This window comes from Macrobrachium rosenbergii, chromosome 20 (genome assembly GCF_040412425.1).
Source record: "Macrobrachium rosenbergii isolate ZJJX-2024 chromosome 20, ASM4041242v1, whole genome shotgun sequence".
Classification (NCBI taxonomy): Eukaryota; Metazoa; Arthropoda; class Malacostraca; order Decapoda; family Palaemonidae; genus Macrobrachium; species Macrobrachium rosenbergii.
This window is the reverse complement of record NC_089760.1, coordinates 4,161,513-4,175,991: the sequence shown is the minus strand read 5'-3', so window position 1 is coordinate 4,175,991 and position 14,479 is coordinate 4,161,513. Positions and strand designations below refer to the sequence as shown.

Below are 14,479 nucleotides of genomic sequence, written 5' to 3'. Positions count from 1 at the left end.
GAGTGTAGACTGGGTACTAGTGAGCTAAATCATAATTACTGAACGCTCACCGTTCTTTTGCGTTTAATCTGAGTAACTGTTTGATACGAGCTTTTATGTGCTTGTGTTGGTATACTGTCGATACAAATCGGCATGCTTATAATCTCTATAAGAAGGGCGAGCGTTCTTTGTATATATAAACATTCATTAATGTTGCAGAGGAAATAGTTTAAAATTTATCACAACAAGTCAACGATATCTGAAACGTTTATTATCAACCAATCACGTGCTCCCCATGGAAATTTGTCCATCCTCACCCGTGGGTGGACAGAGGAAATGAATCCGACTTTAGCTGCTGTCACCAGATATACGTGTATTTCTAATAGCCACCATAGCCTCTTCCACATTTCAAACCCGTCTGTCCATAACGAATGTCCCAAAATCGTTATTGTCTGCAGCTTCCGTTCCTTTTGTACACAAGAATAAATTCAAACTAATGTTACAAAAGTCGTCACAATACACTCCCAGCTCTGGATAACAGATTACGTTCAAGAAATTCTAAGACCATCGGGTCATTATTTTAAAGATATAAGCTTCCCACTTTGATGCGGTCTCTGGTGGTCCACTGTTTTGCTCGCCCTAAATGTAAAATTTTGGGAAATATTTAGGAGCCATCAAGAGATTCCTCAGAGTGAGAGTTAATCCTCATCTTGGAGTCAGTCGCCGCACAGGATGTCATTAAAAGCTAAAGAATTCTGTAATATAAGAGATCATTGCAAAATAATGTTAATATTACCGCCTAAGCACCCAATGACTACTCTCGCTCCACACGGTTTCATATGCAGTCTACTGTAGACGACGTCGTCTTCCTGAGAGCTGAGACAGCCACTCATTTCTTAGCTCCAATAGTTAGGTACTAAAGGTTCTTCTCTTTTTAATATTTCGATGTTCTGCTTTCTTTTAATTTTCAAATTATTAGTTTTTCCAAATTCCATTTTTTTTACATTTTATAAATTCCATGTTTTATTTATTTTAACTTTTGTAAGTGTTTATTGACTGAGTATATTCGTAATTATTATACTTTGTATTGTTTTACAGCCCAGATGATAAGACGTGTAGTCTCGAAACTTTGGCCAAATAAACATATAGGATGCTACGCTGGCTGTGTCCTCTTCTATTCCTGCTGAACCTTCGGCGTTCTAGATGCCCCAACCTTCCAGTGTGTATGTGTGTGTGTGTGTGTATATGTATATGTATGTATATATATATATATATATATATATATATATATATATATCTATATATATATATATATATATATATATATATATATATATATATATATATATATATATATATAATGCTATAAAAAGCACACATGCGAATAATTAGTGAAATCTACAAAGTACGAAATTCATACTTCACAATATATATAAATTATATATATATATATATATGTGTGTGTGTATGTATATATGTATCGTGTGCGCGCGAGCGCGTGTATATTTAAATTCCATGCTTTTCCCTTTGAAGAGTGACTGCATGTGTTACCTTTCAAGCTCTCGTTCTTAACAAGTCTTTGGGATGAGATTGCTGGTCCTTTCTTCATTCTGGTGAAAAATAATCTAAATTTAGTAAAAGATGCTCACAGCGATCATTTCTAAGACTGATTCATGCACCTTGTATTCTGTAAAGATGTTGCGGATCACATGGAGACCCTAATTCTGGCCTCAGGAAGCTGCCAAACCGCCTTTCACAGCCGACAGTATCTAGTGTATACCTAATTAGCATGTCAGGTCAATAGTGGGAAAATAGACCAATCTCTTGACAATCTACAGAAAAAGGAGCCATTGGCATCCACAAGAGCGCCACACACACACACACACACACACACACACACACACACACACACATATATATATATTTATATATATATATATGGGTTTAAATGCATTTTTTAATTTCAGAAAGTAAAAATATCCTTACCCGAGGCCGAGAGAAGAGAACTGACAGTAAAAGCCACTGAGAATGACATCAGTGTTTTGAAAAAAATTCCAGCGAGAGGAAAATGCATCTGGTAATAAATGAGATGACAGCGAAGACAGACATTAAATCGCTCAGCTCTTTACTCTAAATTCATTTTCAAGAACCCGCTCAGAAACTAAAAGCTACCCGGTAATCAAATGCTTATACCGCTTTGTATGGAAGGAGATTTAATGTTTTTCACGTGCAATCTTACGTGAATGGAGTGATTTTTCAAAGTATATCATAAAACAAAGGAAATGATGCTACCGAGAATATTCTACGAAAAATTCGATATTACCTGAAAGGTCAGCAAAGCTTTTGGGAAGATGAAATGTGGAGAAGCTCTAGGAACAAAAACAATAAAAACTGATTTGCTTCGTGGAACCAGCAACCAGTTTTTCTTAAGCCGACTCGAATGAAGGAAAGTATGATAAGGGGACCAAAGGACTAAGAATAGAATACTACACCAATGACAAGTGAAAGAAAAAGAGAAAGAAATGCACTGGAAAAAAAAATCAAAAGAATAAATATGCTACAGTAGATGCTATACATTCAAAGCCTTCGAAAAGTTTCCTGGTGAAGCGATAAAAGCAAAAAGGTGAAAATCGAAATTGTCAGGTTGGCTTCATACAGTGAAAACACTTACCCTCTAATAATAGTAGTCTTTATAATAAGGCGACCGCAAACGGACCAAGCAAAACAGAATGGGTTATGCCATATATCTGTAAGAAGACGTTCGACTGAGCACCATGATGAGGTGGGTAGTAGAAAAAGTTTAGGGTGACAGACAAACTCGTAAAGACGGTGTTATCACAGTATCATAACAATATCTACTTTCAAGACCGAGGCAAGTAAATCGGAAGAATTCGATATAAGAACTATGTCAAGACTAGGAATGCCTTCTTTACTGTTAATCCTGATAATAGAAGTTACAGAAGCCGACGGCCCGGTGTATACGCCACCGATTACAGAGGGAGAGGTCGTCAAAAAGTTTAGAAAATGGAGAAGTGAAGTAGAGAAAAAGAGGACCGGAAAGCAGTGTCAGCAAAATCAAGCTCGGGTGAGCGGTAAGGAGGCTAATGATAAAAGTCCAGAATGCTGATGACTCCAACACGATATTCTGGATGTCGCCATATACTCACGACTGGAAAATATACATTAAGTAGTAGGAGAGTTCCGATGCTCAAAGTGCATAAGAAGAAAGATATCCTCGGAAAAGGTAGACCATTTCTGTCACCTACTGGATACGCTATAGATTATGGAGCAAGTATTGATTATCTTATTCCCCCGTAAAGCAAATATGTACGAAGTATATAAGCCTATAGACTCTCCTATGCAGTATAGACACGGTATCTTGCAAAGAAATTCGAGATTATGCGACGATATGACTGTAGAAAAAACAAAGGGAACGGAGGAGAAAAACGATAGGGAGAAAAGGGCCAGAAGAAAGGTGAGGATAAAACAAGGGGAGAAAAAGACAGAAGGAAGGGGAGAAAAAGATAAAAAGGGGAGAAAAGAGAAAGGATGGGGAGAAATGATGACAAGGGGAAAATGACAAAAGGAAGGGGAGAAAATACAGAAAGGAGGAGGAAAAACATACGAAAGTGAAGGTTAAAAAAGAAGGGTAGACAAGGATAAAAACAAAAGTGGGGAAAATAGAGAGGGATGAGGAAAAAGACGATGAAAAAACAAAAGAGAAAAAAAGACAAGGAAAGGGAAAAAGGTTAAAAAAGAAGGGTAGAAAAGGATAAAAAAAAAACAAATGGGGAAAATAGAGAGGAATGAGGAAAAAGACGATGAAAAAACAAAAGAGAAAAAAAGACAAGGAAAGGGAAAAAGAAAGAAGGAAAGATGGGAAAAGGGACTGAAGGAGGGGGGGGGAGAAGAGAGAAAGAAGGGTAGAAGAGGACCAAAAGCGAGAAAGAATAGGATAGGAAGGGGAGAAAAAGACAGACGGATGGGGAAATGGGGAAAACAGAATGGAAAGGGGAAAAGAGAGAAGCAAGGGGAGGCCACTCATTTGATCTCTAATGCCGTTAGGAGAGGACGTGATTTTAAAACGTTACCCTGATGATGACGATGAGATTATCTGAATGTGTAAGAAAAACACTACCATGTTTCGAAGCATATTATAAACGAAATGGAATAAAGTCTCGAAGTACATTACAAAGGCAATGGATTAATGTTTCAAAATATGAAAGAACTAGAACCCTTTCAAAAGAAATCATAGACAGTACTAAACAACAACTGAAGCGCAAGCGATACTGAAGTCTCGAGCAACATTATTAACAGCAATTTAATGTCTCAAAGCTCCTCCAACAAACTGACGTTTAACAAAACGTTTTCGTCCCACAAAACATCACAATGTAAATGGATTAATTCACAAAATCTAATTGTAGACATTTAGAAAGACGGTACGCACACGTACAGTACACACGTACAAAAAAAAAAGTTTCATCACTGATTACGTATTTTGACTATGATAAGAGGCACATGAAGTAGATTCTGTGATTACTTGGATTATGGTTATCAAATTATAATACCATTTTCCTTTATTATATCTGAACCAATTCCTCACCAGTGATATGTTATCGTTATTCTATAAATTCCTAATGACATTGAATTACTGCCGTTCTTATTTTTGTAAGGCCGGATGAAAACAGTGCTGAAACAATTAAAAGTTCTGGTGAGCATAAAATGTAACGGAATACACTCTGTATGCAAGTAATAAGAGCACTGAAATAGTACAGAATTCGCTTTAAAGTGTTCTATAATTACGAAGCAAAATCTGTCTAACATACATGCACAAGAAACGTGATATATAAGTATAACTATTATATACATACATATACACATATATATATATATGTGTACATAATATATATATTTATAAATATATATATATATATATATATATATATATATAAATATATATATATATATAAATATATATATATATATATATATATGTATGTGTGTGTGTGTGTGTGTGTGTCTCACATGCATACGTCTCCCTTAACATACACACCCTCCAATATATCACTCGGCGATGACGAGCAAGAAAAGGCGTTTGAGAAGTTTGGGAAGCGAGCGCGTGGTTCATTTGGCCCAAGTGCGAAGAGAGTAGGGCGAGCCGCCAGGCAGCAGGGTCATCATCACTCTGGTGTAACATCAGCAGAACAGGACGAGCGAGTTGAGTGCCAGACCGGCTCTCTCCGACGATTTGTTTACACGGGAAGAATTCTCGTACCGCACACTGTGCATTCATTCTTCTGATTACTCTACTCTCGGCGATATTATTCTGTTCCGTTCTCAGAATCTGTCTGCGGAGGAAAATCGCGCAATATAAATACTCAAGCAAAGAGAAATCGAAAAGGCGGAACCCTAAATTAATTCCCGGAAAGCTCTACAAAGTGACTCTCTGGCTACTTGGTCCCGTCAAGTCTTCTCGTGGCACTGTCGCAGCTAAATTGAGATCTTGTTTTCGCGGAAACCCGACTCATTAAGCTACTTTTTGTCATAAAGGACATACGCATCATAAAAATTAAAGCACCAAGGCTTGGCGTGCATCGCAAGCACTCGGAATTCCTTCGGTTTTCAAGAGGATTTAGAGGAGTTTGACGAAACTGATTTCCGTGCAGCTGCCACCTAAAACCAAAAGACCCGGTAGGAAGTAAAAAGATGCTCATATAAAGGTAGGATGGAAAGAAAAAATAGAAATGAAAGCCCCTAATATCTGGTAGATATTTTTTGTGTGTAACTCGGGGTTCGCTCCTGCCTTCGGAACTCGCCCATCGGAAAATGTGTGGCGCTGGCTATGCGTTCCAATGAACATGCCAACTATGATTTAGCTAACAAGGTAAGTATAGGGCAATTGTCTCGGGTCCTGGGGCGGGAGTAGCGACGCCTTCGGTTGCCTTTTCTGCACGTGCGCGGTAAGTGGGCGGAGCCGGAAATCTGTCCAGCCAACGGTCAATCAGGATTCTGCCCGCCTAAATCCTCCGCCAATCAGAGTGCACGCCTTGCACTCTTACAGATTTTGGCGGTCTTTATTTTCGTTTTAGAAATTGAATCAGTTGTGATATAGCAGGTTATTTCCCTAAAAAGGCAGCTGTGGTCATCTTTTACCTTCCGCGAGAAAGCTCCATGACTGAAGGAGACGCGGATTCCACTGAGCGTGGTCTGACGAGAGCAACGTGAACAATGAAATCTGAGGGAAAGAAGCCGAGGGAAGAGCCGTCAACGCAACAATAAGATTATGGTAATGAAGTGGCGGACAAGTGCTTTAGCGGCAACCGTAAGGGAGAAGTTTACGTTCCACAGCAGGGGATTTCCGTCCTTGTCGCTGACGGGATGCGTCGGAAGTGCTGATTGAATTTCGGCGTGGTTGTAGCAACATGGACGTCCGTCTAGGGGGCGGCGGGGAGCCAGTGTGGGTCCGCCGGGGTGATAGGTTGGAGGTGCGTCAAGGCTCTCTGACGACGTCGCGCCAGCAGCAAGATCGCTCTCCGACGCCGCCCTCGCCGCCGCTCCTGGCTCACGAGACGCGAGGTCTTGAAGCTTCCCGCTCGAAACTAATCACCAAACGCCGTAGCCCGCCCTCTCTTTTCCAAGAGGACACTCCTGCAGGCATCCGTAATGACACGGAATGAACTTCAAAAAAGTTGGACGTCCGCGCCGCTATGAAAATATTTATCTTAAGCTAAAGATTGCAGAGGCACTTACCTCATCATGTAATTTACTCTCATCATTCGAGTTTGTGATGCTGGCACGCTATGTTGCATGGACAATCTCTTCAATTGAAAACTAGGACTTCGTGTTATTAAGCGTTAACTTGTCCTTCTGGGGATACTTTTGCTTTCGGGTAAGTGAGTGTGATAGTGAGAAATTCTTGAGCAAGCAGTGAACTCATATGACTAGATGCGAACGGTGTTCTAAAAACTACTGCAAGGAAAGCACACAAGTGATCTAAGGGCTCTAGAACAATTTTCACGAATGAGTGTTGCTGAATTCTTGAATTCTTTTTAAAAAAAATCTAAGAAAAGACGTCATTTAAAGAAACACTTTATGCAAGAAGAAACAGCATTCACTCACAACACACAGGCAAGATACAATTACTTGAAAATCATAAATATTACCGCATGGAACTAGAACGACATGGCATACTTTAACGTATTCGTTGTTACCTCATTGTGAAAAATTAAATAAAAATAGAGAATTGTGCCTTGACGAGACGTTGTTTCAGTAAATGCAAGAGGCAAGACTTGGATCCTAAACATCGAGTGGTTGAGAAAGTCGCCAGAATGCTGAAGGAGGGATCGCTATCGTGTCCGGGAGGCAGCAGCTCCGCCTTCAGGGTCGTCACGCCCAAAGATCGAGAAAAAAGTGAAGGTGAGAGCGGGAATTTACTAATAAACAAACAATCTGTAGATTTATGATCAACAGGAATGCACGGTTTTTTTTAAAGGTCTTAATGACCCAATTCTCAAAATGGTGCAATTGGTGATTAGGCGTGTATTTCCCAGTTAATTGTTTTTTCAAAACTTTAATACAAAGACAAGATGATTAATCATCTAATAATAGCATGGATCATTCTGGCTTCTGTCACGCATGATTTTATCCAAAGTGCAAAGGAGCGGTGTCGCTGGCGTTTTAAGCTAAAATGATTCCTTTCATCAAAAAGCATTATGTGACAAAAAGGGAAATTACATTTCTAACTTGTGGATTTACAATTTCAGGGATTTTCAAGTGACGAGAAATTTCACTTTCCTTGACATAATATAAACCTTAAAAATAACGATCATTATTATTGTATTGTAATTCAAACCTTAAAAATAGCTAATAGCAATCACTGTCACTGCATTACAATTTAAACGATAAAAATAACAATCAGTTAGTGTAAAAGAGTAATGTTCCATATTTGAATCTTCTTGAGGGTCACCAAGAAAACAAAGTGTCATCGCAAAAATCCACGGTAACTGTCGGTACGGCCTATACTCTGACAAAAACAGATGCGACGTAGCAAAACCAACAGCGACGCTCTTGATAATTATAATCATAGTCAAACAACGTCTGAACACCAGCATAACTAATCCCAATGGTATTATGCATCGGTGACAAATTTAAATGCAAATTTTAAAAACATCCAGATCCCTTCAGCGATATACAAACTACGGAAATATTTATGACATCTTCCGTATTAGTGTCTGGTTTCAGGATATATCCCAGTTTTTCGGGTTTGTTAATAATGATTCCAAATCAAGTTTTGCAACAAGCATTTGACTAATACGGGAATTCACAACCTGTCGGGATAGCACAAGACTACAGAATCTTTTCACAAGAGAATGTCTACAGTTTATAACCTGCTTGAGATACACCATGTACTATTAATAAAATGGGTTAGTTTAAAAAAAATAATTTTTACAGCACTTACATTTTTAGTTGTCATTACGTCACCAAAACTAATCGATAGTACGTGTCTGAGTGTTTCCAAAGCTAATCATTTCCTTGAAATTTGTTCCACTGAAATAAAATGTTCGCAGGAAGATTTCCTCTTAACACTAAAAGGTTACTATGACCACAGTATATTTTCTAAGAACGAAAATAAATTGGGTATAATTTACAATACTCCCACCTGATGATTCTCAATACTATGGTGATCTCGTCCCGTTGTGATATCCAGCTAACTTGTAAAGATTTCTTGCATTCAAGACGAGTAAATTCACAAACGAAAAAAAAAAATAAAAAAAACACACATATATATATATATGTACTATAAACTGCATATATATGCGTATATATATGCGCGCGCAATTTATGAGATTGCTTGCTAACTATCATATGTATGTACATGTGTATATATATATATGTGTATAAACTGCAATTTTATGAGATTGCTTGCTATATTTATGATATTGCTTATAACTATATATATATATATATATATATATATATATATATATATATATAAATATATATTTATATATATATATATATATATATATATATATATATATATATATATATATATATATGCATACATATATATATGTAGGCTAATCCTGTCTTTATTATACTCATAATTATCAATCGAGTTAAACAAGTCCTATTTTCACTAAAGTAAAACTAAGACTCCAGGAACGATTTCGGCCGTGTTTACTCGAAGCCACTGTTGAACGTAACTCAGAAAATTTGCGCTATAGACGTTATATACCTGCCAATTAAAAGACAAAAAATCAGAAGTTTGCTTTGCTATAAAATATTCAGATTATGATCGCCACGCCGACGCGAATTCTTATCCAAAATGCCTTCGTTCTAGATCATGGAGCAATGTAAGTCAACAACTTCCCAATCGATTTTTTATACAGCAAATCGCTGAGGCCAATCATGAAAAGTGGCATAAGTTCGAAAGTATAACCGATTTTTTTTTTTCGGAGCTAATCTAAAGGCCCCGGTCTGAACGACAAAGTTGTAGTAACAAGACAAATGTTGTGGCAAAATGAAGGATTGAGTTAATTTCACAGCCAGGCTACAGAGCCATTTCAAAACCATTTCTGAAATACGCAAAGTAATTAAATCATTATGATAACCTCCAGTACTGGAGTCTATTTTTATACATATGCTGAGGAGTCAGTGATTCCACCAAGATTTTAGCTGACCTGCAGCTGCCTTCCGATGCTGGTTGCAAGTTTTGTTTTTAGCAAACATTCGCCTTTTGCAGCAATGCACCTTACGTCGGTGATTGCATCAGGCAGTAGGGATGTTTTCTACATGAGGAAACATATGATTGCGGATTGTCTGGAAAATAAAATCTTTTGTATGTCTTCAAATAAAATTATAAGATTTGAAAGTCAATAAAATGACGGTCAATTTTAATATACCCGTAAGAAGAGCTAATTACATAGAGACTAATTACATAAAACGTAACGATCGAACGTTCACATCGAAATACGGAAGAATTGTATAAATAATATGCAAAGTATATTTTTAAGCAGAACTACGATTAGAAAATAGGCGACTCCATAATCCTTGCATGAAATAATTAGACTTTTTCTATAACAATCTAAAAATATGAAAATATTATAGATCTAAGACCTTTCTATATTAAAACCAATTCAAAGCCAAGAATTTTACAAAAGATCTTTCAACGACGAAATAAAACCTTCTACAATTCAACAAGCAAACAAAAATCAAATAAACACTTATTGCTAGACTCTTCCAGGGTTTAACCTCTCGAACAAAGCATTATGAATTCTGAAAATCAATGATGTACATATTCCGCTAAATAAGTAAAACGAATGAGTAAAGTTACTTTAAGAAATTGGCAAAAAATATTTTTTGAAAATGACGGCAGTAATGTTAAGCAATACCGCACCAGTTCTTAAACCCGATGACGACTACTTTTACCAAGATCTAGGCTGCCTCGCACAATACGCAGGAGTTAGAAAGTCAATTAAAAGCCCAACATTATTCAGAAAGAATCTCAGTTAATATTTTCACTGGAAATGATTTACGACCTAACAGAATGTTAATGTCAAGTTCTGAGTAAACTTTCAGCCTTGAAGAATTTAAATCTACCTCTATCTACAGCCAATGACTTAGATTTGATAAGTGAAGCATATTGCGTGATAAGGAAATCAACCTCCTCCAAACTTAGCCATTGAGCAAATCCCTGAAAGGAAAACAAAAACTGAAAAAAAACCAAACGTTTTCAGCAATTTTCGATTTCGAAAATACGCATCAGCTACAAATTATAATTTCCGTTGCTCGTGAAACGTGAATGTCAATCACTTTTCCTCAGTTACTTTCTCTATTGTAAATACCTTTGGCTACACTTTCCCATTCAATTCGGACTACACAAACCGACCGAAAATAATCTAAGGGGAATAAGTATTTATTGGAAACAACATCAAGCTTAAAACCAAAAGGACGAATTTTCATTTACACCGTCCATTGCAGAATGCACTTGCTCTTATAAAGAATAGTATGCAGCACCATCGATTCAATCATGTTACTGAAATAGAAAGCTTCAACATAGTGGGGGAGGGGGCGGGGGTCCTCTCCCCCTTTATCGAAAAATGTACGCGCAATATTTGTTTCATTTCAGCACAGTTGCGGAGAAAACTGGTTGTTGAAAAATGGAGTGAGTGACAGGACTAAATTTTTACAATAAAAAAAGAGGGAGAGAGAAATGAAAACACCGCAAGCTTCCTCATGTGGCGACAAATTTACGCAGGAACAATGCCATCAAATATTTCTACCTGATGGGAATTACTTTTGGTCGCAGTGATTGAAATTAAAATGCGAAAATTGGAGATTCTACTGATCATGAAGTACTTAGTGAAAACACTTAATAATAACTTGCTGCAATATAACTGACATCAAATATAACGTGAAGTTTAAAAAAAAAAAAAAAAAAGGGGCAGTTATTTTTCATCGTGATTTGTATGACATTTCCCAAAACACAGGCAATATATAGTGACTTTGGCCTGAAAATGACACATTGTAAAGTGCTAGACTGAACCCACCGCAGTCCGATACTTTTGGAAGCAACCAGAGAGCAAATATCTCATTTGTAAAAGAACAGATGCCTCTCAGATACCAGAAGAAATAATATTCTTTAAATGAATAAAAAAACAAATTGTCAAGAGAGATGAATTCTCCGGTGTGGCGTGCCGCTCTTACTTAAGGCACGCGTGCAAGGGCGGGCAAAGACGTCAACCCCTACCAGAGATCTTTAAGTTCTATGAGTGTTCATCCCGGCGTTCGGAACACAACGCCGCATTTTCAGTTCTCTTATTCATGCCATCGCATGCTGAATTTCTCTGCGCATTCGAGCGTTCTAAACAAATAACCTAAAATACTTTCAGGTGTAAATGTTTCAGAATGTCAATGGCTACCACTGGACGGTCATATTTTCAATTTTCTTAATCAGCCATATCAGTGATGCTAATTTTTTACTTGACTTTATGAGACAATAGAGCAAATATCAGCCCAAGGCTAGGGGTACTCCTTACACATCTTGCGCTGTTTCATACAAATTAACGAACATCTGAAATACCAGATATATAAAGGTTATTCCCCTCAAATCCATAGGTGACTTCTTGGCAGTATAGCTAACAATATATCTGATTTCATAACTATATCAAGAGTAAAAAAAAAAACTAATAACAATAAATCATTATCGAAAATAGCGCAAACTCAAAAAGCATAAATAAAAAAAATATAAGACACATGCATTCATATTTGCAAGGGTTATAATCATATATTCAAGTACTTTATATTGAGCTCTCATTCATCTGCTCTGTAGTAAATATAATCTATAATTATCTAAGAATTAAAAGTAAATTCTTAGTATTTATTCTTCCCAGGATCTCAAACCATAAATTCCGTGAATTACTTAAGAATTCATGGTAAGGTGCGGAATAGGTATTAAAGAATTACATAGCGGCTTTATGTAAACATAAATAAGCAGACAAATTAATCTTTCTCTCTGTCTCTCTCATATACAATGCACACGTCAATGCGGTTATGCGCAATGTGCGTCTAAAGGAAATCAGTAACACAACAATACCTACATGCATCTGAACAACATTCTTATGTTGTGTTATCAACATCAATGAGGAAACACAAAAACTCAAGCAATTAAATTCCCGAGAAAAATTATTCATTGTAGAGTCATACAGAACTACATAGACTTGAATTCTATTAGAACATCAACCTTTTCATAACCATCAAGTGATTTTAATGTCACCCTTCACAAAGTCATCAGGCCAACGTAAGTTTACGATTGCCTGAACCGTCTTGGTTTATCCAATAGCTGCGTAAAGATACAACATAAAAGCACTTACAACACACAATCTTGATAAAATGGTCGATTAATTTCCTAAGCCGATGTGTCGAAGTGATATAGACTACATAAGACTTAATGAAGTCGGCGCCAAGAGTGTATTATATATATATATTAGTTACCTACTTCGTGACATTTTTACATTCACAAATGTTATGCCACAATTGCCCTTTAATATCCAATTCGCCATACCATAGGAAAAAATTACACCCAAGGGGAATAGTAATTTAGAAATGCTCCGTTCCCGACAGGATTCGAACCGATGCCTGCCCACCGTTGTTTCTAAACCAGGCATAAGTTCGAATCCCGCCTGGGACGAAGCCCTTATCAGTTAATATTCCCGTTTGATGTAATTAATACCTAAGGTATGGTGAACTGAATATTAAACGGTAACTGTGGCTTAATATTTGATATATATATATATATATATATATATATATATATATATATATATATATATATATATATATACATATATACATACATATATATATATATATATATATATATATATATATATATATATATATATATATTAAACAAATTGCGATATCAAGTTTAAGTAAAAATAAAATTAAGTTAAATTACTTTAGAATGATTTTTTTTTTTTTTTATTTTCCATATTTATCACTTTTCATGGCACAACAGCATATTTAACATTATATCCCTGATATTTCCGTAAACTTTGAAGGATAACACATTTCAAGATTCAATCAGTTTTACGACGCAAAAGCTGAACAAAAGCTAAATATCAACAACTCGTATTCTGCAAAAAAAAAAAAAAAAATCAAAAGAAACAGCCTACCAAATAGCAAACTGGAAAATATATAAAAAAAAACTTCAGAGATTATCAAAAAAATTTTCTCATGAAAGCAAACCTGCTTGAAAGAATAAGAATACAGTTCTCTTCTCCTTTTTCCCTATCTCTTTCCTCACTAACTAACTTCCTCTGAAAATTCAGAAATTTATGTAGTGGTGCCGGTACTTCATCTTTCCACACTCCCGAAGAGTAAATGCAAACTGACACCGGAGCAAAATTATAAATCTTTGAGACACTGGCACACGGTGCACAAAGACTACTATACTGTTCTAACGTCAACAGCTCTTGAAACGCTATGTGCTAATTAGCAGGTATGCATATATGCACACGAAAATGAATATATACGTATTTTTGGAGGTGAAAATCAAAGCGTTCAATATTGCTCGAATGGGAACAGGAACATTTTGAGCTATATGTACTCGTATGAACGACAAAAAGAAAACGAAATATTTTTACTTACTACCAGAAGTTTTAGACGTGCAATTCAACATCATACAAGCTGCTTTCCAATATAAGCAATGTGGGGTTGCGTGAACAGATTATGTGGAAACACATTCGCTGTACGATCCCTTTAATCTTGGTATATGGAATACAAAAGTAAACGCGAAACAGAACATTCCTCAGGAAAGAAACGGAAGGGGCGTCCGTTCCTCCCGCGTGCCTTTCCCTCATAACAGCACGGACACGGAAAAGAGGTTTGGGAAAGCCATTTGTGAAATGGAGTTGCTAGTTCACGCTACTTTCCACCATATACGGAGTCATATGCGTTTGGGAATTAAAAAAAAGAAAAAAAAAAGTAAACAACA

General features: G+C 36.6%; 1 protein-coding gene across 1 annotated transcript in view; it reads left to right on the top strand.

Annotated features, from left to right (window-relative positions):
- Positions 1–6,154: 6,154 nt before the first annotated feature.
- The window catches only part of LOC136848994 (uncharacterized), a 299,705-nt gene continuing 291,380 nt past the window's right edge, over positions 6,155–14,479 (top strand). The window contains exon 1 of the mRNA XM_067121816.1: positions 6,155–7,395. Coding sequence (XP_066977917.1) covers positions 7,308–7,395 — 88 coding nt within the window. The 5' untranslated portion in view covers positions 6,155–7,307. The remainder of the gene's footprint in view (positions 7,396–14,479) is intronic.